Here is a 23,859-nt window from a genome sequence, read left to right on the forward strand (position 1 = left end):
CCCCCCCCACCCCTTTTAGCTGGGGCCGGAGGAGTAGGAATTATACCCACTGTCACTTTTGCCAGCATAGTGCCCACCGGTGTGATGCATTCAAGTGCGTTGGGGTTGCTCTTCAAACGCTTTGCAACCGTGCAGGGTTCAAGGGGTGAAACAAGGCAGTGAGGAGGCGATACAACACCGCCACCTCACTGCCTGTCAAATTGCTTTCTAAAGAGAGATATGACCAAAGCAAGTGTGAACAAGCCCCAGCTATCTTTATGCAAGCACTAGGCAAGTAAAAACACTACAGACTACAGCCTGAAGGGGGTGGCAGGCTGGGCCCCAGGGGTGTACATTCTCCATCACTGGTCAGGAAGGGGTTACCTTATGGAAAATGTAAAAGGCTATATATTCCTGTAAAAGATATCAGCTTTCGTAGGCACGCCAGCGTAATTAACAGCCCCGCAGACTCCAATTCAGGGCCCTGCAGGCCGCACATTATCTGCACTCGGGAGAAGTGGAGAGAAGGAGGAAAGAATATACCGGGGAATTTGATGTAACACAAGTCTTACATTAATGGAAACGCCTGCAGAGCCTCACAGTGAGGCCAGTCATTCACCCACCTGTCTGGAAGCGAGATTTTAGCACGTCTGGGGGAATTGCAACAGCCCAGTTAAAGATTCCGGCCATTCCTCCAGCAAAGAGGATCCGAGGAACGCTGAGATCGCTTACACTGTCAGAGCAAGGAGAGGAAAAAAAAAACAAAACAAACAGTTAAAACTGAACTCCGGATTTCCATTAAGTCTTACACAGTTGTACCGGCTTCTCTCCTATACTGAAATGGCTTCCTCCAATTTCCCCGCACACTGTGACCTTCTCACAATGTGCATTATATATGCGGCCCAGTTAAAACAACTTACCGTGCTGAGAACCTGCTCCCTGCATGATAGTCGGTAAGCTCCTGTTGTACGATTACGATCGGGAGCTTCCCGATCATGTTACCGCTGTGACAGCCATCTCCTGTAATAGCGGTCACATTACCCCAATCCCGACTTTTAGAACGGGTCGGGAGGCGATCGACAGTTACAAAAAATCAACCTCAGCCTAAGTAGAAAAAGTCTGTCCCCCTGCCAACATGCTGCAGAGAAATCATCTCTCTCTGTGAAGAAGCAGTAGTCTCTCTGCAAACATCCAAAAGAAATTAGTAGAGAGTAACAGGCAGAGCTCTGAAGCAAGAGCTTAGCTTATTGCAGAGCCAAAGGTCTAACTCAAAAACAAAAATTGCCCTCACAGTTCCTTTTTTTTTTTTGTTTTTTTTTTTTTTTTTTAACTAAAGCCTGTTCCCTGCCAGTGTGCTGCACAGAAGGTACCTTGCTCTCTGTATGGAAGCAGTGGTCTCTCTGCAGAGGGACCACTGCTTCCACACAGAGAGCAAGGATCCTTCTATGCAGCACACTGGCGGGGAACAGGCTTTACTCAGGCAGTGGCTGCTTGAGTAAAAAAAAAAAATAAAAAAAAATAAGGAACTGAGAGGGCAATTTTTGTTTTGATGAACCTGAAATGTATTTGGAAGGATAAGCAAGAAGTTAGTTGAAGGCATTGGGAGGGAAGGCTGGGATGTTGTGTTGCTCGTTTCCTTTACAACCTCCATTAGGATTAACCAGCTAAAAATAGTCACAGGTAAAGTTTTTCCCTTTAATTTCTGATCACAGATAAAAATAGGATTTTTTTGTCATACTTGTAAAATCCTTTTCTTTGAGTACATTATGGGACACAGAGTCAGGCTAATATTCATTACCTACTGGGTTATACTCTAACACCAGGTGAATGGACACCGGTAGACCAAAAAGGTCTTCAGACAGAAAGTGATCCTCTATATAACCCCTCCCACACAGGAAGCGCTTCACTTTTATAGCAAGCACTGAACCCTCAAAAAAAAAAAAAAAAAATAAGTCCCATGATGTACTTAAAGAAAAGGGTTTTACAGGTAAGTATCACCAAAAAAATCCTATTTTCTTTTTCATACATCATGGGACATAGGGTCAGGCTAATATTCATTACCTACTGGGATTTCCCAGAGCAATAGCCTTGAGGGAGACACCCTGCCAAACAATAGCCATCACAACTTATACGGCAGCCCACAGTACACTGCGGCCGAAAGCCGAATCCTCAGCTGCTCGAACATCCACTTGATAAAATTTTGTGAACGTATGCACTGAAGACCAGGTAGCAGACTTACAAATCTGAGCCACAGAAACCCGATGGCGAAAAGCCCAGGAGGTTCCTACACCCCCTGGTAGGATGAGCTCTCACCCCAAAAGGGAGGAGCTTTACGTTTCAGATCGTAGGCCTGAATGACCAAATTGACGGACCCAATTGGCAATGGAAGCTTTGGAAGCTGCCTGCCCTTTCTTGGGTCCTTTTGGTAAAACAAAAAAAAACAAAAAAAAAAAAAAAAAAAAAAAAAAAAAAAAAAAAAAAGGAGTCTGGTCCTCGGATCTCCGCCGATCTAGACAAATAAACCTTGACTACCCGGACAACGTCCAAAGAATGCAGTCGCCTCTCTTCCCCCGAACGAGGCTGAGAAAAAAGAAGGCAAAATAATGTCCCAATTTAAATGAAAGGCCGACACCACTTTTGGCAAAAAGGATGGAACAGGTTGTAACACGACCCTGTCGTGGTGAAGGATCAACTATGGTTCCCTGCCCAAAAGGGCCGCCAACTCCGACACCCTTCTAGCCGAGGTGATGGCCATCAGGAAGGCTAGTTTGCGTGATGGCAAGTCTAATGGAATTTCCTTGATAGGTTCAAATGGTTGTTTCTGTAACACAGACAACACCAAGTTCAAGTCCCAAGGACACATAGGTGACCCAATGGGGGGGAAGCAAGCGAGTTGCCCCCTGCATAAAGTTTTAGATCAGTGAATGGGAGGCTAAAGGCCTTTGGAAGAATACCGATAGGGTCGAAACTTGACCTTTGATTGAACTGAAAGCCAATTTGATTTCCACAGCTGACTATAGAAAAGAGAGAATTCTCCCAATCACGTATTTCCGAGCATGCCATTTTCTGGCTTCACACCAAGCAATACAAGTCTTCCAGACCTTATGATAAATTTTCCTAGCGACAGCTTTTTCTAGCATTCACTAGGGTAGACACTACTGATCCTGAGATGCCACGGTCCTTTAACACCTTGGCTTCAGGCGTGGCTGTATTTGCGTATGACGCGAATCCTCATGCGCCCCGATAAAGGCTATTGCGCATGTGCGGCTAAGCCACGTGCGCCATGGCCGCAAAACAAACTACTAAGTCCAGCAGTGCTTTTGCGAATGCACTTGCGCCACAGTCGCCAAAACAACTGCTGAACGCAGCGGCACTATTGCGAACCACACGTGCGCCATGGTGAACCAAGGCGAAATGGCGCACCGTCGTGCGCCATCATACAGGTGAGAAACAGCCAGACACAAGCAAAAAAAAGGTACACTTTGCAAACACCCACGGCTAACCCAAAACTCCCCCGTATGGTCACCGCACATAGGTGTCCAGCCTCTAGCTAGCTTGACCGATTGTTACAATCACTGGGACACCCCACAAGAATAGTAAATGGAGTTTCACTTACCCGTCCAGGCGCAGGGCAGCTTAGAAACTAAGAGCCCAAACTTCACCCATCACGGCGGGTTCCTGAAAACTTGAGGACCTTCAAGGACTGGGTACCCTTTTCATGTTTAGGGTCCACTCCCTTGGACCTGTACAGCCCCCTGCAGGAATGCCTTAGTGCTGTGGTGTCCAGGATTCCACTTTGCAGGGTCCAGCGCCCGGAGGCCGCATTACTTTAAGCATATAAAGCCTGTTTCAAATGGATCCGATCGGTCAATCCCTTGATTCATTCAAGAACCTTTTGTGAGACTAGAGAGCATGAGCTCAGAGAGCTCAAACAAACCGTGCCATCCACCTTGCAGACACTGGTTAAAAAGACTGAAGTGCTTCCTGTGTGGGAGGGGTTACATAGGGGATCACTTCCTGTCTGAAGACCTTTGGTCTACCAGTGTCATCCATTCACCTGGTGATGGAGTATAATCCAGCAGGTAATGAATATTAACCTGACTCTGTGTTCCATGATGTATGAAAAAGAAAGGTAAATGAGGGCAAGCGATTACCTGCGGCCTTCTGGCGTGAGAACTTTTTTCAGCCACTCATAGGTCATAAAGTACATTCCACTGGCTGGTACATCTAAAGAAAAAAAAAAAAAAAAAAAAAACACTCAGTCATAAAACAGGTCTCGTTATCAGATTATACACTTTCAGGATCCCAGGTATCTCAGCAACAAAGACATAGTGTGCTGAGTTCTGAGCGTCATAACCATATAACAATTATCACATGAAAAAGAAACCTATCTACTGCACAAAATGCTGTAAATCACCAACTCCTCATTTAAAATGATTACATGATAGCTTTAGCTCCGCTTAAAGTCAACAGCAACCTGGTAAGAGGGAATGGTGTTGAAGTTGGCTTGCAGCGCTGAGGTCCTGCATTCAGTCAAACCACAGCTGCTATCTGCATGGAGCCTGCACAAATCTCCACGCATTCACATATGTCTGTATGATGGCGGTGTGTACATTACATTTTTTTTTTTTGCACTTCTTCTTGAGCAATGACAGATCTGTAATACACTATAATGCAGCTTCAAATGCACACGGTTATAGGCCACCCACCAGTGTGCACAGAGACGGGAGTGGCTGCATTCCAACCAAAAGGGGTTAATGATACAGGTAAGGTTGGAGTTCAGTTTTAAAATGAACCTGAACCCAAAAGGAGTGAGATTTTAATATATTATATAAAACATATAAAATAAAAATGCGTCTTAACAGTTTTCCCAACCTAACAGAAGGATGATACCAAGAATAAAGTAATGGAGGAATTTTCTATACAAATGGAGGCGGAGACCGGTGGATTGCCTTCCTGTTGATGTGATCTGCAATGTTATCTGAAGGTGGAACCTCTTCCTTCAATCTTGGATGAGGCAATTTCCCTAACAATGGTCTGCCTATGTTGGATTTAGCTGAGGAGTTTCCTCCCGACTGCTTGATTGACTCAATACTGTATATAGCATAGGAGTCCACACCTTCTGGTAAGTGCGCCCATTTTTCTATATGGCGGCGGACTGCACAAAGTTTTAACTATTGCATCTCTTCACGGGTGATTTCTCTCCAGCTGATCTCCAGTGATTTCTATGGTCGACTATCAGTGATGATTCATTCATTAACTTTGAGGAGCATTATTGTTTTTTCTTCACATTTGTTTCACATTTTTTATTTATATTCATTATTCATTGTAGTGTTTTACTTTTTATTTTAAGAAAAAGGACATAACATTCTAAAAAAGAATTTGCAAATTCAAAAGAATCAAAAAAGTCAACATATAAAAAAAAAAAACCCAACCATATACATTACATATTTACATGACATATTACATTTAACATTCCTGAAGTATAATAAAGAAAATTTGTAGTGTTTTATTCAGTTCTTTGTGCTTGATTTTGTCCGGAGTTTTTTTTTATCGTTTTTAGTGTACACAAGTTTTGGGTCCTATATTCATGCCATGTCCTTAAAGAGCAGTCTGCTCACATAATTTGTAATAAAAACATCTTTGCCATTCTGAAGCTTCCCTCCAACCACTTTGCATATTATTTTATATATACACTGTGATTCTGTATTAGCCAAATAAGCTGCAGAAATCTCCCTCCACTGAGTCTGGCTGCAGCCATTTTAACTGTGGGCAGCTGAAGCTGCTGCCTGTTCACTTCCTGGATTTACACAGGCACACACACCTCCAGCTCTGCAGCTCTGATTGGCTCTCTTATGACTCATCCCCCCTCCCTTCCTGGAAAACTCTCACCAGAGTGAGAGAGAGCTGTGCATGATGTCATAAGCCTAGGCTAATGACCAGACAAGAAACAGGAAGTGGGCTGTATAAAGGGATTTACTGGCTGAAAAAAAATCTTTTACTAGCCAAAGTTAAAACAACAACAAGGGCAGAAGATTTAATAGATGGAAAGATGAAAAAATGACTGAAGGTCCCCTTTAATTCACTCTTGGTTTACAATTTTTGAGAGCTGCACTATTCTTTATACATAAAACATATAAAAGCGTTAAAGTGGTTGTAAACCTCAGATATGAACAAAGCCTATCATTCTATACCAGGGATATGCAATTAGCGGACCTCCGGCTGTTGCAAAACTACAAGTCCCATCATGCCTCTGCCTCTGGGTGTCATGCTTGTGGCTGTCAGAGTCTTGCTATGCCTCATGGGACTTGTAGTTCTGCAACAGCTGGGAGGTCCACTAATTGCATTTCCCTGTTCTATACTATAGTGCGTACTTGTCTCAGTCCAGAGCACTAAGTGTAATTTCTGTCTGCTGCTTTCCTACTCAGCTTTCTGCACGAGTCCCTTCTGATGCGTTTTCCTGACACCAAGACATAAAAGGTGACAGGTAGGGAGCTCCAGAACACAGCCTTTGGATTGACAACCTCAGCTCTGTTCCTGTGTGAATGGGCATGTGTCCCTTTCCTGCAATCGGCTCTCACTGAGCTCTGCAGAGTGTAACTTCAGCTGCCCGCCCCCTTTTTTTTTTTTTTTCTGAAGCCTCAGACAAGCAAATTCAGCTCTTTGAACAGCTGTAGAGAAGAGTCGGCCGCAGATATACCAGGTACAACTTACGTAGGAGAATTTGTTTAATCTCCTTGTATAAGTGTTCACACCCATGCGATCCGATTCCGCCAAATCGCACTGCGTTTAGCGAACCGATCTTGGGGGGGGGGGGCGTTAAATTAACACGCACACAGTGATTCGTATGAACAGAATGCGATTTTGGTGCGATGCAGGAAACGCACAGAAATCGCTGCAAAGTTTGCACCGCACCAGTGTGAACCGGGCGTTGCCATTTCTGTCCCTACAGGATAGCGGTTTGCAGATTTTCTTTGACTTCACTGTAAACTATACCGTCAGTATATTTGGTTTGTTGGGCATGTTCTGTAAACTCTTCATTTTTACCTCAATAAAAATGTACTAAACAAAAAAATAAATAGGAAAAGGTTCCCGCACTACTTTTTTTTTTTTTTTTTTAAGTCGGGGCGACTCAAGTCGCTCCTATTAAACCGGTTCCACTGCATTTAATGGGGCGCGGCTTGTCATGCGACTTGTGCTCTAAAAGTTGGAGCGCATGTCGCAGTCGGTAATGGAGAAAAGATCATCTGCAGGAGAACACAGGCAACGCTGGTGACTAAACCTTTGTCCTCCGTCTTCCTCTTCCAGAGCCCAGTTCCTTTTTAAAGCTACGCCACAAACCACATACAAGCGCCAACATTCAGCTGGGTTCTCTGTCTATTTGCTGTAAGTGGCAGAGTTTTCTCCAGCACTTTTGCGGCGGAGTATCCAGATTGCTGTAGTGTATGGAGGAGCGTGAAGAATGCAATTAGCTAGGAGAGGCTGCTGTGACCTTGAATCATTTATTAGCTTTTTTTTTTTTTTTTTTTTTATCCAATTTGCAGAATTGTGCAGCCGTCACTCTGATTAGCATGTGAAATTTAATCAAGAAAAAAGATCAGACTTTAGTTTAGAATCTCATTATCTACAGACAAGCTGCGGAACTCCAGAGCTGGGCAAACAAGAGGATCTGGAAAGACATTAAAAATAAAAAAAAAATAAATAAATAAAAAAAATTGGCGAGAGCAGGCAGCACTAGAAACATACGTCCCCAATATGCCTGAGGAAGCTTGCATTCCTGAATTTTCCAAAAACTTCTTTTTGATTTTAGGCTTTAATAGTATGCAAGAGATAAAGCGGTATTAGGGCAAGTTCACACCAGTGCGTTTTTTTTTTTTCTGCATCAAAAATGCATGGATAGTAGGTCATATGGTTTTCAATGGCATAGTTCACACCAGTGCGTTCCAGTTCTTGAAAAAAATAAATAATTAAAAAAAAAAGTAGAACATGCTGCATTTTTTCTGCCCTGAACCGCGGTATAATGCATCAAAAATGCACTTAAAACACACCAAAAACAAAATAAGGACACAAATGTCCTTATTTAAACCACCTCCCGCCCGCTGTATAGTAAAATGACAGCGGCAGGGTGGCACTCTCATTCTTGGACGGCGCCCCAGAACTGCCAAGGGGGGAGGGCACGCAGAGCAGCGATCGTGGCCACGCCATGTTCCTAGGACACGTCATGACCCCGATCTCGGTATAGAGCTGATGATCCGGCTCTTTACCCATGTGATCGGCTATGTCCAATCACAGCGGATCACGTGTAAAACAAGGAAATGCCCGTTATCAGCTCTCATCGCTTCACAATAACAGCGTGCGTGGCGAGGAGAGCCGATCAGCGGCATCTCCTCACAGGGGAGACTTGTACGGGTAATCAGAGCACTGATCATTAGTGCCCCGATTACAGTACAGCCACTGAAGTGCCCATCAGTGATGCCAATCAGTGCCCATCAGTGATGCCAATCAGTGCCCATCAGTGACGCCAGTGCCCATCAGTGACGCCAGTGCCCATCAGTGACGCCAGTGCCCATCAGTGACGCCAGTGCCCATCAGTGACGCCAGTGACCATTAGTAATGCCAGACAGTGCTGCCTTTCAGTGCCTGCTAATTAGTGCCACCTATCAGTGCCCATCATACCACCTATCAGTGCCTCCTCATCAGTGCCACCTAATTAGTGCCGCCTTATCAGCGCACATCAGTGAAGGAGAAAAAAAATATTACTTAATTTACACAATTTATTGACAGAAACTAAGAAAAACTTTATTATTTTTCACCAAAAAAAAAAAACAAAACAAAAAAAAAAAAAAACAAAAACACACCAGTGGTGATTAAAAACCACCAAAGGAAAGCTCTGTTTGTGTGAAAAAAAAAAAAAAAAAAAAAAATGTAATTTGGGTACAGCGTTGTATGACCGCGCAATTGTCATTCAAAGTGCGACAGCGCTGAATGCTGAAAATTGGCTTGGGCAGGAAGGGGGTATATGTGCCCAGTAGGCAAGTAGGTGAAGAAAAAATAAACAAAAAAAAATAAAAGGGAGGGTGAAAAAAAAAAAAAATGTACCTGAAAGCATCAAAAACGCACCCAATACGCATCAAAAACCGCATGTAGAAAAGCATCTGGACTGTGTTCTAAGGTGTGAACTGGCGCATAAATTGGTAGTAAACCGCAAAAAGGAAAAACAAAAAAAAATCTCCTTGCAAGTTTAGAGCATACCGCGCCCTCCAGCAGCGCACTATCATGGCTCCCCCCCCAGGGCTTCCAACTTCACCAGGTCTCCCTTCCGGGTTCATGGGCTGCGGCTGTTTGACTGCCCGATGACATCACTCCTGGGCGTGTGGAGTCACAGCTGCGGCACGGCTCTCTATGGATGGTTCGCCGTCCATTGAGAGCGCATGTGCCGGTGACATCATCGCTGCTGCTAAAGTAATAATCTCCTAAACGCTGCACATTTAGGAGATTTACTGTACCTACAGCTAGGCCTTAGTATAGGCTTACCTTTAAGTATTAATGATTAAAAAGCCTTTATACTACCACTTTAAACCCAAAAGCAAATATTTATTATATTGCAGCTTACCAATTCTTAGATGTGATGGCTGCATTTTTCTTTATTTTTTAGGCTCTCCTATTTTCCCCTGGTGATCCAGCCTGTACGTCTGTTTTTCAAAAGATCAAGCTGTCTTGCAGATGTATCATTTACAGGGAATAAGACTGACCATTCAACACTGACAAGGGGTGCCTACAATCATCAGCTTTTATGCAAAACCTTTACCCCAAAAGGAGAAACTATGTTTGCGGTAATGTATATAAAGTGTTAGCTGGAGTTTGGCTATAATTTGTTAGTGTATCTAAAACTGCTAATACATCTATAACTCCTTTACCCTAAGACTGACAATGCTGCTGTCCAAAAGGTGCCTCCGTGTTCTCCTTCCTCCAGAGTGGAGGGACTCTAATACAGGAGGTTTGTTACTGACCAGATCGCCAGGTGAAAATGGGGGGGGGGGGGGGAGCCTAAAAAAGAAAACCAATGCAGCCGCCACATCTAATAATCGGTAAGCTGCAATACATAACATTTTTGACTTTGGGCTCAATTCTGCTTTAAATCTGAACTCCAGTCTTCCCTTCAGTCTTGCACAGTTCTACAGGCTTCTTTCCTGCAACAAAATGGCTTACTCTGGTCTCGCCGCACACTGTGAGCTTCTCACAATGTGCATTAGAAGCTGCAGCAAGCCAGATAGAGCCCCGCCCCATTTCTTGGCTGGAAGAGGTCCAGCATCAGCTGGCTCTTTCCTCCCCAGCCCAACTGTTCCTCGCCCACCCCTTTCATTCATTGGATTTCAGTTCTTTCAATCATGGAGGCACAGCATCACATGTGGGTGCTCTCTAGGGCTCTCTGCCTGGCAACACTCGCTCCTCCAAACTGACATCCACCCATCAAGGAATTTTTATATTTACAGATTACACTCCTCCCTAGAGAGTCCACCGCTTGAATCTGAGGACTCCTAAACTGGAACTGCGGTCTGCTCACATAATTTGTAATAAAATCAATTTTGCCATTCTGAAGCTTCCCTCCAACCACTTTGCATATTATTTTATATATACTGTGATTCTGTACATGCCAAATATGCTGCAGAAATCTCCTTCCACCGAGTCTGGCTGCAACCATTTTAACTGTGGGCAGCTGAAGCTGCTGCCTGTTCACTTCCTGGATTTACACAGACACACACCTACAGCTCTGCTGCTCTCATTGGTCCTCTTATGACTCATCCTCCCTCCCTTCCTGGCAAACTCTCATTAGAGTGAGTAAGAGAGAGAGCTGTGCATGAGGTCATAAGCCTAGTCCAGGGGCAGGCAACCTCAGCCCTCCAGCTGTTTAGAACACTACAAGTCCCCTGAGACATTGCAAGACCCCGACAATCACAAGCATGACTCCTAGAGGCAGAGGCATAATGGGATTTGTAGTTTCATCACAGCTGGAGGGCCGAGGTTGCCTACCCCTGGCCTAGGCCAATGACCAGACAAGAAAACAGGAAGTGGGCTGTATAGAACCCATGGTCGAGCTGCACATTTACTGCTGCCAAACTGCTACCCACGTGAGCTGCAGAGGCAACGCCCAGGGGTACGCCCATGTCATGGCGGGAATTATACTTCCTGTTGCTTTTAGTGGACGTAGCACCTGCGGAACATGACCTATTCAAGTCAATGAAACAAGTTATCAAACGCTGCCACTGTGCCCTTGAATGCCCCTAGTGTGACCCCCGCTCGCCGTCTGCCTGCCACTTACCCTGTCTTGGTGGGCGGTTTAGTGTTAGGAAAGCGAATATTCATTCGCTTTTCTAACACAGCTGAGTGACCTGCGAGCGCCCAGCGTGGCGCTCGCAGGTCACCTTTTTTGACGCCTATTAGAGCCTATATAATCAGGTTCTTCAAAAACACCAACCCTTCCCCCCCAGAATTCAGGTGCCCTGCACCCGAGCGCCTGAATAGGGGGTGGCAGCGGTGGCAACAGATACATGCAATGCATGAATCTATCCATTGGTGACAGAGGGTGTGGCCGGAGAGGGTGTGGCCGGAGACACCCGTGCATTAATGCCGCCACTGCATCTGCAACCATGTGGAATGCAAGTGGTTGCGGCATGCGAGCACACGGGGGTTCCAAGGGTTAAAGCAAGCCTCCTCACCGCCTGTCAAATGTTCCCAGAAGAGCCATGTAAATGCAGATCATTTTTTCAGAGACCAAAACTAGTGTAAACGAGCGTTTCAATAGCCAAAACCTTTGTCAGAGACAGTTAAATAAAAAAATAAAAAAAAACCCGTCTGTGTCCCTTTGTAGCAATTCTCTCTTACTTCTTGTTGCCTCCCCTAAATAGAAAGTGAAGGGAAATCTCCCCAAAGTGAAGATAATTTAATCACCAGAACAGTGTCTACTGGAAAAAATTCCCCTCTATACTTGTCCTGACGGCAACTGTAAAAAAACTTAGGATTTTCCCTGAACTCCTGTCTTGGCATCGATGGTCTCCATCACAAATAAAAGAAGAAGAATGTGCGGTGAACCACTTCAGGGCTGGATAATAAATCTTTAGTCTGATATACACGACGTCACCGCGTGGCTTATGCAACAACCCTGGTGAGGAATTCCAGAGCTGGAAGATTTATCTCTCTTTGCATTGCAGCCTCCACATTACACCATCCACAGCCTTCTGAGTCCTCCCGGAAGCACACCGGAGGAGCCTGTGAAGGCCTTTTCAGTGTTTGTACTATATTGTGTCTCATCATATATACGCAAAGTGAGCATGACTTGCTTTACAAAGTGGCTCATCAGCCGGCAATTGTCTTCTAACCACTTGCCGACCAGCTGCCGTCATACTGCGGCAGGTCGACTCGTTCCCTCACATCGCCGTCGCTGTACGTCGCTCACTTAAAAGCCGAGTTCCACCCAATCTTGAGAAGTGGTCTTAAACGAAAGACCACCTCTCCACCCCTAGTTTTTGGATATTTCAAACATTTTTTTTTTCCTTTCTCTAGTACCTTTTTAGAAGTACTAATGCCACGTACATACGATCAGAATTTCGGCCAGCGAAAGACCGATGAGAGTTTTTCGTCGGAAAATGCGACCGTGAGTATGCTCCATCGGACTTTTGCTGGCCGAAATTCCAGCCAGCAAAAGATCGAGAGAATGTTCTCAATTTTTCGGTCGGTAAAAGTTCCTATCCGAAAATGCGATCGTCTGTGGTAATTCCGACGCGCAAAATTCCTAGGCATGCTCGGAAACAATTCGACGCGTGCTCGGAAGCATTGAACGTCATTTTCTCGGCTCGTCGTAGTGTTGTACGTCACCGCGTTCTTGATGGTCGTAAGTTCAGCGAACTTTTGCGTGACCGTGTGTATGCAGGGCAAGCTTGAGCAGAATCCCGTCGGAAAAGCCATCATATCTTTTTCCGACGAGAAGTCCGATCGTGTGTACGCGGCACAAGAGTAATTCCAATCCAGCCGGGCCGCGGCCCAGGACGTCACATCCTCTTCTGCAGCAAGCCGCCCCCACCGTCCGTTGTCTTCTGGGACATGTGTGTGTCCCAGAAGACAAGCTGGCCATTCACAAAGCGCCACGCGACTCGCGCATGCTGCAGGGCTTCACTGCTGGTTTCCCCTTAGTTCGAATGGCGGTGCCTGCACCCGATCTGATGGACGGGGGGCCGACATCGCGGGCTCCCTGGACAGGTAAGTGCCCTTATTAAAAGTCAGCAGCTAGAGTGTTTGGTGGGTTCTGGTGGGTGCTGATGCGCTGATGTCCGCCAACCACCTGCGATCGCTCGACAGAGAGCCAGAACGGGGATCTGTCAATGTAAAACAAACAGATACCCCTACTGACAGGAAAGTACAGAGTGATTGTCTGTTCCTAGTGATCAGTACCAGCGATCTCTCTCTGCTCCCAGTCAGTCTCCCCCCCCCCCACAGTTAGAAACACCTCCCAGGGAACACACTTGACCCTTTGATCGCCCCCTAGTGTTAACCCCTTTCCTGCCAGTGACATTTACACAGTAAATCAGTGCATTTTTATAGCACTGATCACTGTATGAATGTCAATGGTCACAAAAAAAAAAGTGTCAAAAGTGTCCGATCTGCCCGCCGCAATGTCACAGTCCTGATAAAAATCGCTGATCACCACCATTACTGGTAAAAAAAAAAAAAAAAAACAAAAACAAAAAATGAAATATTACAATACAGAAGGAATAGGAGTTCTCTGCTCATGGAGCTTACAACCTAAAGGAAGGGGCGGGTGGTACAAACAGTAAGGCGCACAGGGCGATTTCTCCGTAAGGGAGAAAATGGCCCATCAGCTGAGGACTCGCAGAGTAGGGAAGGGTTATGTGGGATGCCCAGTAGGCCCGTCTTCAAAAGCTCATCAGTGTCCATTTACCTGAAGGTAACAGCCTATAGCCCAGGATCTATGAATATTCAGCCTGTATCCTGTACAATAAGGATAGGTGGTTTCTAAATGGCAGGCTCTGGGTTGACATGTGCTTTAAACCCCCCCCCCCCCCCCCCGTGTAATTTTGAGCTTTAAAATAATTACTGTAGCTTTATTACAATTTCTGTAAACAGCCCTCCGAATACAGATGCGGAGGTCATGTCACCGCCCTAGGCTGTCCGTAGTTCATCTCTCATCATCCTTCCGACTGCGGCAGCCCAAGAAGTAGACATGCAGTGAACAGCTGAACTGTAGCAGTACAGGAAACGGAGAGGAAATCAGAGATACACATTGCCTGCCAAGGACAGGCCATGGCAGGGGGAGAGAGAGTGTTTAGTCTAGAACTTAGGTCTGTATTATAGGAGTCGATAGGCCAAATGAAAAATTATATTAAAAAGGTACAGGTATCCTTAATATCATATTTACCTTCTCTGTATAAATGCAAGTGTATGCATCACATAAACCACCGGCTAGTACGGCAGGCTGGGACTTGTGGTGAAGAGGGTTTTGATTGGCAGGACGGCCTTAGAATTGGCTTTTGGGCATTTGAACACTCCCACTAGTGAAATAGTCTCTCCTATGCACATTCCTAGCCAGTATGGAGGAAAAAAAACAAAAAAAAAACCAAAAAAACAAAAAACCCCACACACACACCACACTGATGACGTCACCGTTATCCAAGTTTTTTGCAGAGATGTCCACAGTCGCAGTGCCCACTAACGTGTTTCAGCCAATAAGGCTTATTCAGACGATCAAGCCCTATTAGGTGAAGGTTCTTAGGCGGGGACTGTTACTATGGCTAAGGACTGCCCCTCCCCCCCCCCCCCCAAATGTACTTCACCCAATAGGGCTTGGCCATCTATGACCAAGACATACTGAGTTATATGCATTAGAGGGGTGGTCCTTAGGTAGGGACTGCTACCATGACTAAGGACCGCCCACCTAAGGACCATCCATCCCCCTCTAACATTTTAAGCAATAGGGTTTAGGCAGACGACTAAGCCCTATTGGGTGAAACACGTTAAAAAAGGGGTCTGCCCTTAGGCAGGGACTGCTACTGTGGCTAAGGACCAGCTCTTTGACACGTTTCACCCAATAGGGCTTAGTCAGTCAACGATGAATAAGCCTTATTGGGTGAAATGCGTTAGCAGGACTAGTCCTTAGGCAGGGACTGCTATTGTGCCTATCTGTGAAACTTGGATTACAGTGACAGAATTGGTAAGCGACGGCCTATTTGATTCCCGATCTGAAGCATGGACAGCTCTGTTAGCCCCCAGCACTCAAAGCTCGGGGTCTGGTGGGAAGGTTCGGCTTGAAATCGAAGAAAGAATTTCTATTGTTTGGCGAAACACGCTGGGACTTTGGCATTCACAGCAGCAACAATCATCTGAGACACTACAGATACGCATTTTTACACCGTTGGAAACTGTCTTCTATTATTATTATTATTATTATTATTCAGGATTTATATAGCGCCAACAGTTTACGCAGCGCTTTACAATATAAAAGGGAGACAATACAGTTATAATATAATACAATACAATACAATAGGATTAAGAGGGCCCTGCTCAGAAGAGCTTACAATCTAATAGGGTGGGGCAGGTGGTACAAAAGGTTGTAACTGTGGGGAATGAGCTGGTGGAAGTGGTAGGAGATTAGTTGGAGACGTGATAGGCTTTCCTGAAGAGATGAGTTTTCAGGGATTGCCTGAAGGTAGCAAGAGTAGGGGCTAGCCGGATAGATGGAGGTAGTGAGTTCCAGAGGATGGGAGAGGCTCTGGAGAAATCCTGGAGACGAGCATGGGAGGAGGAGATGAGAGAGCTTGAAAGCAGGAGGTCTTGAGAAGAGCGGAGAGGACGATTTGGGTGATATTTGGAGACAAGATTAGTGATGTAGCTTGGGGCAGAGTTGTGAATGGCTTTGTATGTTGTGGTTAGAATTTTGAATTTAATTCGCTGGGTGATTGGGAGCCAGTGTAGGGATTGAAGTAGAGGGTTGGCAGACACTGAGCGGTTGGTAAGGTGGATAAGTCTGGCAGCAGCATTCATGATAGACTGAAGAGGGGATAGCCTATGGAGCGGTAGGCCAATGAGAAGGGAGTTGCAATAGTCAAGGCGAGAGATAACAAGGGAGTGAATGAGGAGCTTGGTGGTTTCATTTGTTAAAAAAGGGCGAATTTTAGAGATGTTACGGAGGTGAATTCTACAAACTTTTGACAATGATTGGATTTGAGGCTGAAATGACAAGTCGGAGTCTAGGATTACACCTAGTACCCTGGCGTGAGGGGAGGGACTGATGGTTGCATTGTTGATTTTGATGGAAAAGTCATGGAGGGGGGCACGGGCGGGGGGGAATATTAATAGCTCAGTTTTAGAGAGATTTCGTTTAAGGAAGTGGTGCGACATCCATGCTGATATGTCAGTAAGTTAGTAATGCGAGAGGAGACTGAAGGAGTGAGGTGAGGAGTAGACAGATAGATTTGGGTGTCATCAGCGTATAAGTGGTATTGGAAGCCGTGGGTAGTTATCTAGTGACCAAGGGAGGTGGTGTAGATAGAGAAGAGAAGGGGTCCAAGAACCGAGCCTTGGGGGACCCCCACAGAAAGGGGCAATGGAGAGGAGGAGACAGAGTTGTAGGTGACACTGAAGGAGCGCTGTGATAAATAGCCAGAGAACCAGGATAGAGCAGAATCTCGGAGGCCAAGGGAATGTAGTTTATTGAGAAGGAGCGGGTGGTCAACAGTATCAAAGGCCGCAGAGAGGTCAAGTAGTAGGAGTATGGAGTACTGGCTGTTGGTTTTAGCAGTTAGTAAATCGTTAGTGAGTTTTAGTAAGGTAGTTTCCGTGGAGTGCTGCGAGCGAAAGCCAGACTGTAAGGGGTCAAGAAGGTTATTTTCATTGAGGTAGGAGCTAAGACGGTTGTAGACTAAGCGTTCTAGAAGTTTAGAGGTGAATGGGAGTAATGAGATGGGTCTTAAGTTGTTCAGGTCGGTAGGGTCCAGTGAGGGCTTTTTAAGAATGGGAGTGATCTGTGCATGTTTTAGAGGGGAGGGGAAAATGCCACTAGAAAGGGAGAGATTGAAGATGTGGGTGAGGGAGCATAGGATAGAAGAAGAGGGAGACCGTAGTAGTTGTGAGGGAACAGGATCCAAGGGACAATTGGTTAGGTGGGCATTCGAGAAAATTTTTGTAACCTCTTCCGTAGTAGCCAATTCAAAAGAGGAGAGGGTTGAATGTGCTGCTGGGCAAGGTATGATGGGTGGGGAAGATGTACGCACAGTGGAGATGTCCTCACGAATTGCATTGATCTTGTCTTTGAAGTGATTGGCAATCTCTTGGGCAGTGAGTGAGTTAGTGGGTAGAGGGGGTGGTGGACGAAGCAGAGAGTTAAAGGTTGAGAAGAGCCGACGGGGACTGGATGACAAGGAATTACCTCTTCTACCTAGATGAGCACATATACCACTCGTGACAAATCTGTCGCTCTGTAATGGCCCCTCCCCCCTTAGTGATCATATGCAGAATGTTGTAGTGTCCAATTATCCATGTCTCTCCAATGCTGCCCCCCATCTTACCTCTCATGAGTGTCAGCACAGTCCCCTTGTAGATGCCTCTGATCCCAGCTTCTTTATACAACTGCCTGGCGCAGTCCATGGGTCCGGCATACTTCTTTTCTCCAGAGGCAGCCTGGATCTGGAACAATAAAACCGGATATGGAAGATTAGCTACACTATAAAGACGAACTGTATTACAACTATTAGCTATACTAACTTCAAATAGATCATCCAAATAATACCGAAAGTCAGCTCCAGCCAAGGTTTAGAGCAATGACCGCACACAGCTCAATCCTACCCAAAACCATGCCCCCAACATGTTTCACCCACATCAAGGCTTCAGCCAGCCATAGACAGTTAGAATCTCAGCTGGTTCAGCAGGGACATAGGATTTTTAGGAAGCGATTATAGCCGCTAGCAATAATCACTCTGTTCTCCTGGCAGAGTCCACTCCCTGCGCCCACCACTGGGAAAATACAATATCCCCAAGCGAGGGATTCCCCCATCCCCCCAACGCTATCTGCATTGATGGGGGAATCGAGCGATTTTCTTTCCTGCAACTCGTGGTAGCAAGAGAGAACATTGTATCATCTATGGCCGGCTTTAATGACGATTTCATTATCTCCATGATTAACCACTTATTTACCGGGGCAAATTGTTTAATTTTTTTCGCACACATTAAAATGTGCATTTTTTGCTAGAAATTACTGTAAACACCCCCCCCCCCCCCCTCATAGTTTCTGATAGCAGAGACTCCGGAGAAAATAAATGTGGTAGCTGCAATTTTTTTTTATGTGGCATGATATTTGCACAGATGTTATTTATCACATATATTTCTCAGGAAAAAAAATAATAATAATACACAATTTTTTTTGTAAAATATAAAAGATGGGGTTGCGTCAAGTAAATAGATACCAAGCAAATTTTATAATATATTTATATTATAAAATTTGTTTGGTATCTATTTACTTGACGCAACCCCATCTTTTATATTTTACAAAAAAAATTGTGTATTATTTTTTTTCCTGAGAAATATATGTGATAAATAACATCTGTGCAAATATCATGCCACATAAAAAAAAATTGCAGCTACCACACACACACAATATATATATATATATATATATATATATATATATATATATATATATATATATATATATATATATATATATATATATATATATACACACACAATCATATTAAAAAAAACCCCACACTCTACAGTTGTACGCCTTCAGTTTAGAGTTGACCGTGAGCGAGGATCCTAAAACGATTCTTCTCACTCACCATACCGCACGTTTAGCGCAATTAATGTTTACATACATGTGCTCACCCAATGCTGCACCTTTTATATGGGGTGTGTGCGGAGGTGACGGGGGTGCTTTCAATTTTTTTTTTCATTAATCTTATAATTTAACACTTAATTTTTTTTTACTTTATTGCCATTATAATGGGGTCTAACAAGTCCCTTATGTTGTAGCACGGGCAGGTGACAGGTCCTCTTTATGGAGACATCGGAGGTCTATTAGACCCAAATTCCTCCCCTGCCCTCAAATTCAACTAGTCCAGCACAGGGGCATGCCCCACTTTTAAGAGCCCTGTTAAAGTGATTTAGGGTAGCTCAATCACTTTTAGTGGGAAGTCTTTTGCCACCTCTTAAAGTGGTTGTAAACCCATTTAAAAAAGAAAACAAAAAAAAACAAAAACAAACTAACACCTGCAAGACAAAGTCATAATGAGCTAGTATGCATAGCATACCAGCTCATTATGTAATACTAACCTGAGATCGAAGCCCACGCTGTGATGCCCGTACACAGCACCGGCCGGCAACATCACTCCCGGGAGTTACTTCCAGGTATCGCGGCTCCCGGGCTCTGTGATTGGCCGGAGCCACGATGACGTCACTCCCGCGGTAACGGCACACTCACTAAAGCAACGGCACATACGTACCATTGCTTCAGTTTGTGTTAGTGCGCATGTGCCGATGACGTCGGCACATGCAAATACAGGGGATATCTCCTAAACTGTGCAGGTTTAAGAGATATCCGGGGTAGCTACAGGTAAGCCTTATTATAGGCTTACCTGTAGCACAAAGTGGTCTGTAAGGGTTTACAACCACTTTAAAGTCGGTATCAAGGCTCAAGCTATCAATCTTTGTGAGCTTTGTGTATTTTTTCCAGATCTGTGCAGTGAACCTGTGTGAGATTTCCTGTAATAAAGACCGCTCACTGCTGCTCTCTCTCCTTGTGCAGGGTGACTGATCTGGTCTCCGCCCCCTCCTGTAGTTTAATGCAGGCAGCCTGTAGTGGGTGGGGCCTACGTACAGCACAGTGATGTACTTACAAGGTAATATCTGGGTTTGCAAAAAGGCAATTCATGCACACAAAAGTTGATTTATATCCTTTGTGGCTATTGAGAAATATTTAACTGCATTTTTTTTGTGCTTGGAGTTCAGCTTTAAAGGCCCTATAAAAACGCAAAGATTTTGTTATTTTCCCGGAATCTACACTGGGTTATGTCACACGGCCAGTTTAGTCGGAAACAGTACTCGACTTCTTATGCAGATGATATGATCACTATGAAATAAATTAGAACCAGAGGCTGGAAGTAAATGGGAAAGAAGGCATGATGTTGGAATCACAGCCATTGAGGATGGGGCTTGGGAACCCTAAACATATGACAGCAGAGAGCTTGGAATCCCAAATTTAAACAGCGACATCAATAATAGAGCAGCAGTGCAATGGCCAGACCCAGAAATACATAATCACAGTTTGGCAGAAAAAATATTTTGGAACATTCTATGTGTGAGAAAGCACAGGATCATCCGAACTGACATTCCTGTAATTCCAATCACCCCCCCCCCCCCAGGCCCTGTCTGCAAAAGCAATGCAGCCTAAACCAATCAGACTCTTCCTTTCATGTTTATAGTTTAGGCAAAGAGTAAAAAAAAAGGACCGGAAGTGACAAGGAATCATCTTCTCCGAATCGCTTTTTCAGTGAAAAGTTAAATAACTGCATGAGAGGTGTTTTTTTTTTATTCTGTTTATTTCTACAATTAACAATTTTAAAGTTTTCCCTAGAGGTTCTCAACCTTATTAGGAAGGCCAAGACCGGGTAAAATCTTCCATTCACCAACAGTAAAAAGAACGTTTATATTCATGATCCCTGAAAACTCCTCTCTTCAGAGAAGCCTATCTGCCCCCCACCTAACAACTGTACATTTGTCTTCTCAATCAGCACATCGCCCACAATTATTACCTCTTGTATCTCTTGACCTTCCCTCTTAGATTGTAAGCTCTAAAGGAGCAGGGCCCTCTGATTCCTACTGTATTAAAGTGTATTGTATTTGTACTGTCTGCCCCATGTTGTAAAGCACTACGTAAACTGTTGGCGCTATATAAATCCTGTATAATAATAATATTCACACAAGAAGAATATGGGACTACAAAATACTGTGTGGGGGAGTTCTGAAGGGGGTTTGGGGCTTTGCAGAGGAATTGGTAGCCCTGTAGGGTTTGAGGTTTCTGGAGTGACCGGGGGGTTTGTTGTTCCACTAAAGGATGGATACTAGAGCTGCACGATGATTCTGGGTAAACATGGGAATCACAATTTTTTTTTGCTTAGAATAAAGATCACGATTCACCCATCTTCTTTCACATTATACAAAAAAATTGGGCTAACTTTACTGTTTCGTTTTTTTTTTTTTAATACATTAAAGTGTATTTTTTTTTTTTGTAAAAAAAACTGCGTTTGAAAAACCGCTGCGCAAATATTGCAACAACCAACATTTTATTCTCTAGGGTCTCTTCTAAAAAAAAAAAAAAAAATAAATAATAATAAATATGTCATGTTTGGGTGTTCCACGTAATTTTCTAGCAATAAATGATTTTTACTTGTACCGTATATACTCGAGTATAAGCCGAGTTTTTCAACACATTTTTTTGTGCTGAAAGTGCCCCCCTCGGCTTATACTCGAGTCAAGCACTTTTCTGCAGCAGAGAATAACATTTTTCGAACAGACTTTGGGTCCCCGTATCTCGGGGCCACTTGGTGCTAGGAACCCCAAATTTGGTGTGCAATCTCAGTGGAACCAGCACTATAACATATCCAGCTGAGGTTCCAAGCACCAAGTGGCCCCGAGATACAGGGCCCCAAAGTCGGTTCAGAAAATGTAATTCTCTGCTGCAGAAAAGTGCTTGACATTTTCCGAACCAACTTTGGGGCCCCGTATCTCGGGGCCACTTGGTTCTAGGAACCCCAGCTTTGGATATGTTGTAGTGCTATTTCACTGGGTTTGCACACCAAATTTGGGGTGCCTAGCTCTAAGTGGCCCTGAGATACGGGATCCCAAAGTTGGTCAACTGTGTCAATCTGCAGCATTGTCATTTCAGGACCCTTTGGGTCCAGAGACCCCAAATTTTGGCTGCAGCTATAGGGGATCTAGGAATCCTTAACTACCGAGTTTGAAGTTCGGGGGACCTATGGCTGCAAAAGGGCACAGTAAGGCATGCAAATGGGCATTGTTGACCCTCTTTTCCACTTACAGTAGCTGCGCATTTCTCACCCTAGGCTTATACTCGAGTCAATCATTTTCCCCAGTTTTTTGTGGTAAAATTAGGTGCCTCAGCTTATATCCGGGTCAGCTTATACTTGAGTATATACGGTAAGCAACAAAGGTCAGAAAAGGTTTGGTCTTTAAATTGGTTAAACTTCCCTCATTTACACTCCTGAGTTCTTTCCTTTGATAAAACAAAGAAAAAAAGATACTTTGTTTCTACTTATTCACAGTGTTGTGATAAAACTTGGCAGGCTGCCTGGATTTTTTTTATTTTTTCTTTCCAGCTGTGAGAACTCTCTGCACTTGTTAGAAAGAATCGTGACATGCTGTTTTGAAGATCGGGAAAGGGAAAAAAGATCGCAATTTCGATTCTTAACGATTAATCGTGCAGCTCTAATGGATACAATAATGTAGAAGGCAGAAGCCAGTCACAAGTTGGCCTAAAACGTTACCAAATCTGCAATAAGCTTTTATACACAGAGAAAATCCCAATAAGCTATCCTGCTTGGCAAAGCTTGTAATTTAGAGCTGGAGAATCGAGAGTTACTGACTTATAATCAAAGCAACACTGACATCTGCAGGCTGTCAGGAGGTACTGCACAGTGCACAGAGTAGACCTGGCTAGATAGAGCAAAGAGCAATGAAGTCACACCAAATACAGAAACGATTTCACTTTACCAAGTCAGTTAAGATAAATCTGAACTCAGGGCACAAACACCTTCATTTAATCTATTCTTAAAATAGCTACAATGGAAATAAATCCACCTTGGAACCCATGTTTGTGTGTATGTGAGCCGCTCAAGGCTGCAAGGCAGTGTAGTCCTGCGCCTGCTGCTGTGAGTGCTGACCCAGAAAGGAGCCCACCCACGCTGTAGACAATGGTAGATAGGAGCTGAAGGTCCCAGGAGCCGCACATCAGAACAAGACCCACCGTGTGTGAACAAGTGGCAGTCTCAGCCTGGACCCTTGCCAGGCCACGCCCCCAATGCATTTCACTCCGCCCAACAAAGCTTACTCATGGGGGGTGGACCTAGCTGTACGTACCCTGTGCAGAGAGTAGACCTGCCCCACCCACTACAGGCTGCCTGCAGAAACTACAGGAGGGGGGCGGAGACAAGACCAATCACCCTGCACAAGGAGAGAGGGCAGCAGCGACCGGTCTTTATTACAGGAATTCTCACACTGGGATTACTGCACAGATCTGGAAGAAAGACACACCAAGATTCAAATAGGAATACGCAGGACTATGTGAAATTTGCTTATCCAGGAGTTCAGCTTTCAGAGAAAAGTTCTGATTGGCCAATATACAGCATCTCACAAAAGTGAGTACACCCCACATTTTTGTAAATATTTTCTTCTATCTTTTCATGTGACAACACTGAAGAAATGACACTTTGCTACAATGTAAAGTAGTGAGTGTACAGCTTGTATAACAGTGTAAATTTGCTGTCCCCTCAAAATAACTCAACACACAGCCATTAATGTCTAAACCGCTGGCAACAAAAGTGAGTACACCCCTAAGTGAAAATGTCTAAATTGGGCCCAAAGTGTCAATATTTTGTGTGGCCACCATCATTTTACAGCACTGCCTTAACCCTCTTGGGCATGGAGATCACCAGAGCTTCACAGGTTACCACTGGAGTCCTCTTCCACTCCTCCATGATGACATCACAGAGCTGGTGGATGTTAGAGACCTTGCGCTCCTCCACCTTACATTTGAGGATGTCCCACAGATGCTCAATAGGGTTTAGGTCTGGAGACATG

At 44.5% G+C, this 23,859-nt stretch overlaps 2 protein-coding genes across 2 annotated transcripts in view; one reads left to right on the forward strand and one right to left on the reverse strand.

Moving 5' to 3' along the window:
- NCKIPSD (NCK interacting protein with SH3 domain) overlaps positions 1-23,859 on the forward strand; it is a gene marked incomplete in the record, with an annotated part of 558,334 nt that overhangs the window by 163,432 nt on the left and 371,043 nt on the right.
- The window catches only part of SLC25A20 (solute carrier family 25 member 20), a gene marked incomplete at its 3' end in the record, with an annotated part of 43,036 nt that continues 19,779 nt past the window's right edge, over positions 603-23,859 (reverse strand). Inside the window, 3 exon segments of the mRNA XM_073591840.1 lie at positions 603-712; positions 4,134-4,206; positions 17,556-17,673. Coding sequence (XP_073447941.1) covers positions 603-712; positions 4,134-4,206; positions 17,556-17,673 — 301 coding nt within the window.

The sequence above is a fragment of the Aquarana catesbeiana genome, linkage group LG07 (genome assembly GCF_042186555.1).
Source record: "Aquarana catesbeiana isolate 2022-GZ linkage group LG07, ASM4218655v1, whole genome shotgun sequence".
Lineage (NCBI taxonomy): Eukaryota > Metazoa > Chordata > Amphibia > Anura > Ranidae > Aquarana > Aquarana catesbeiana.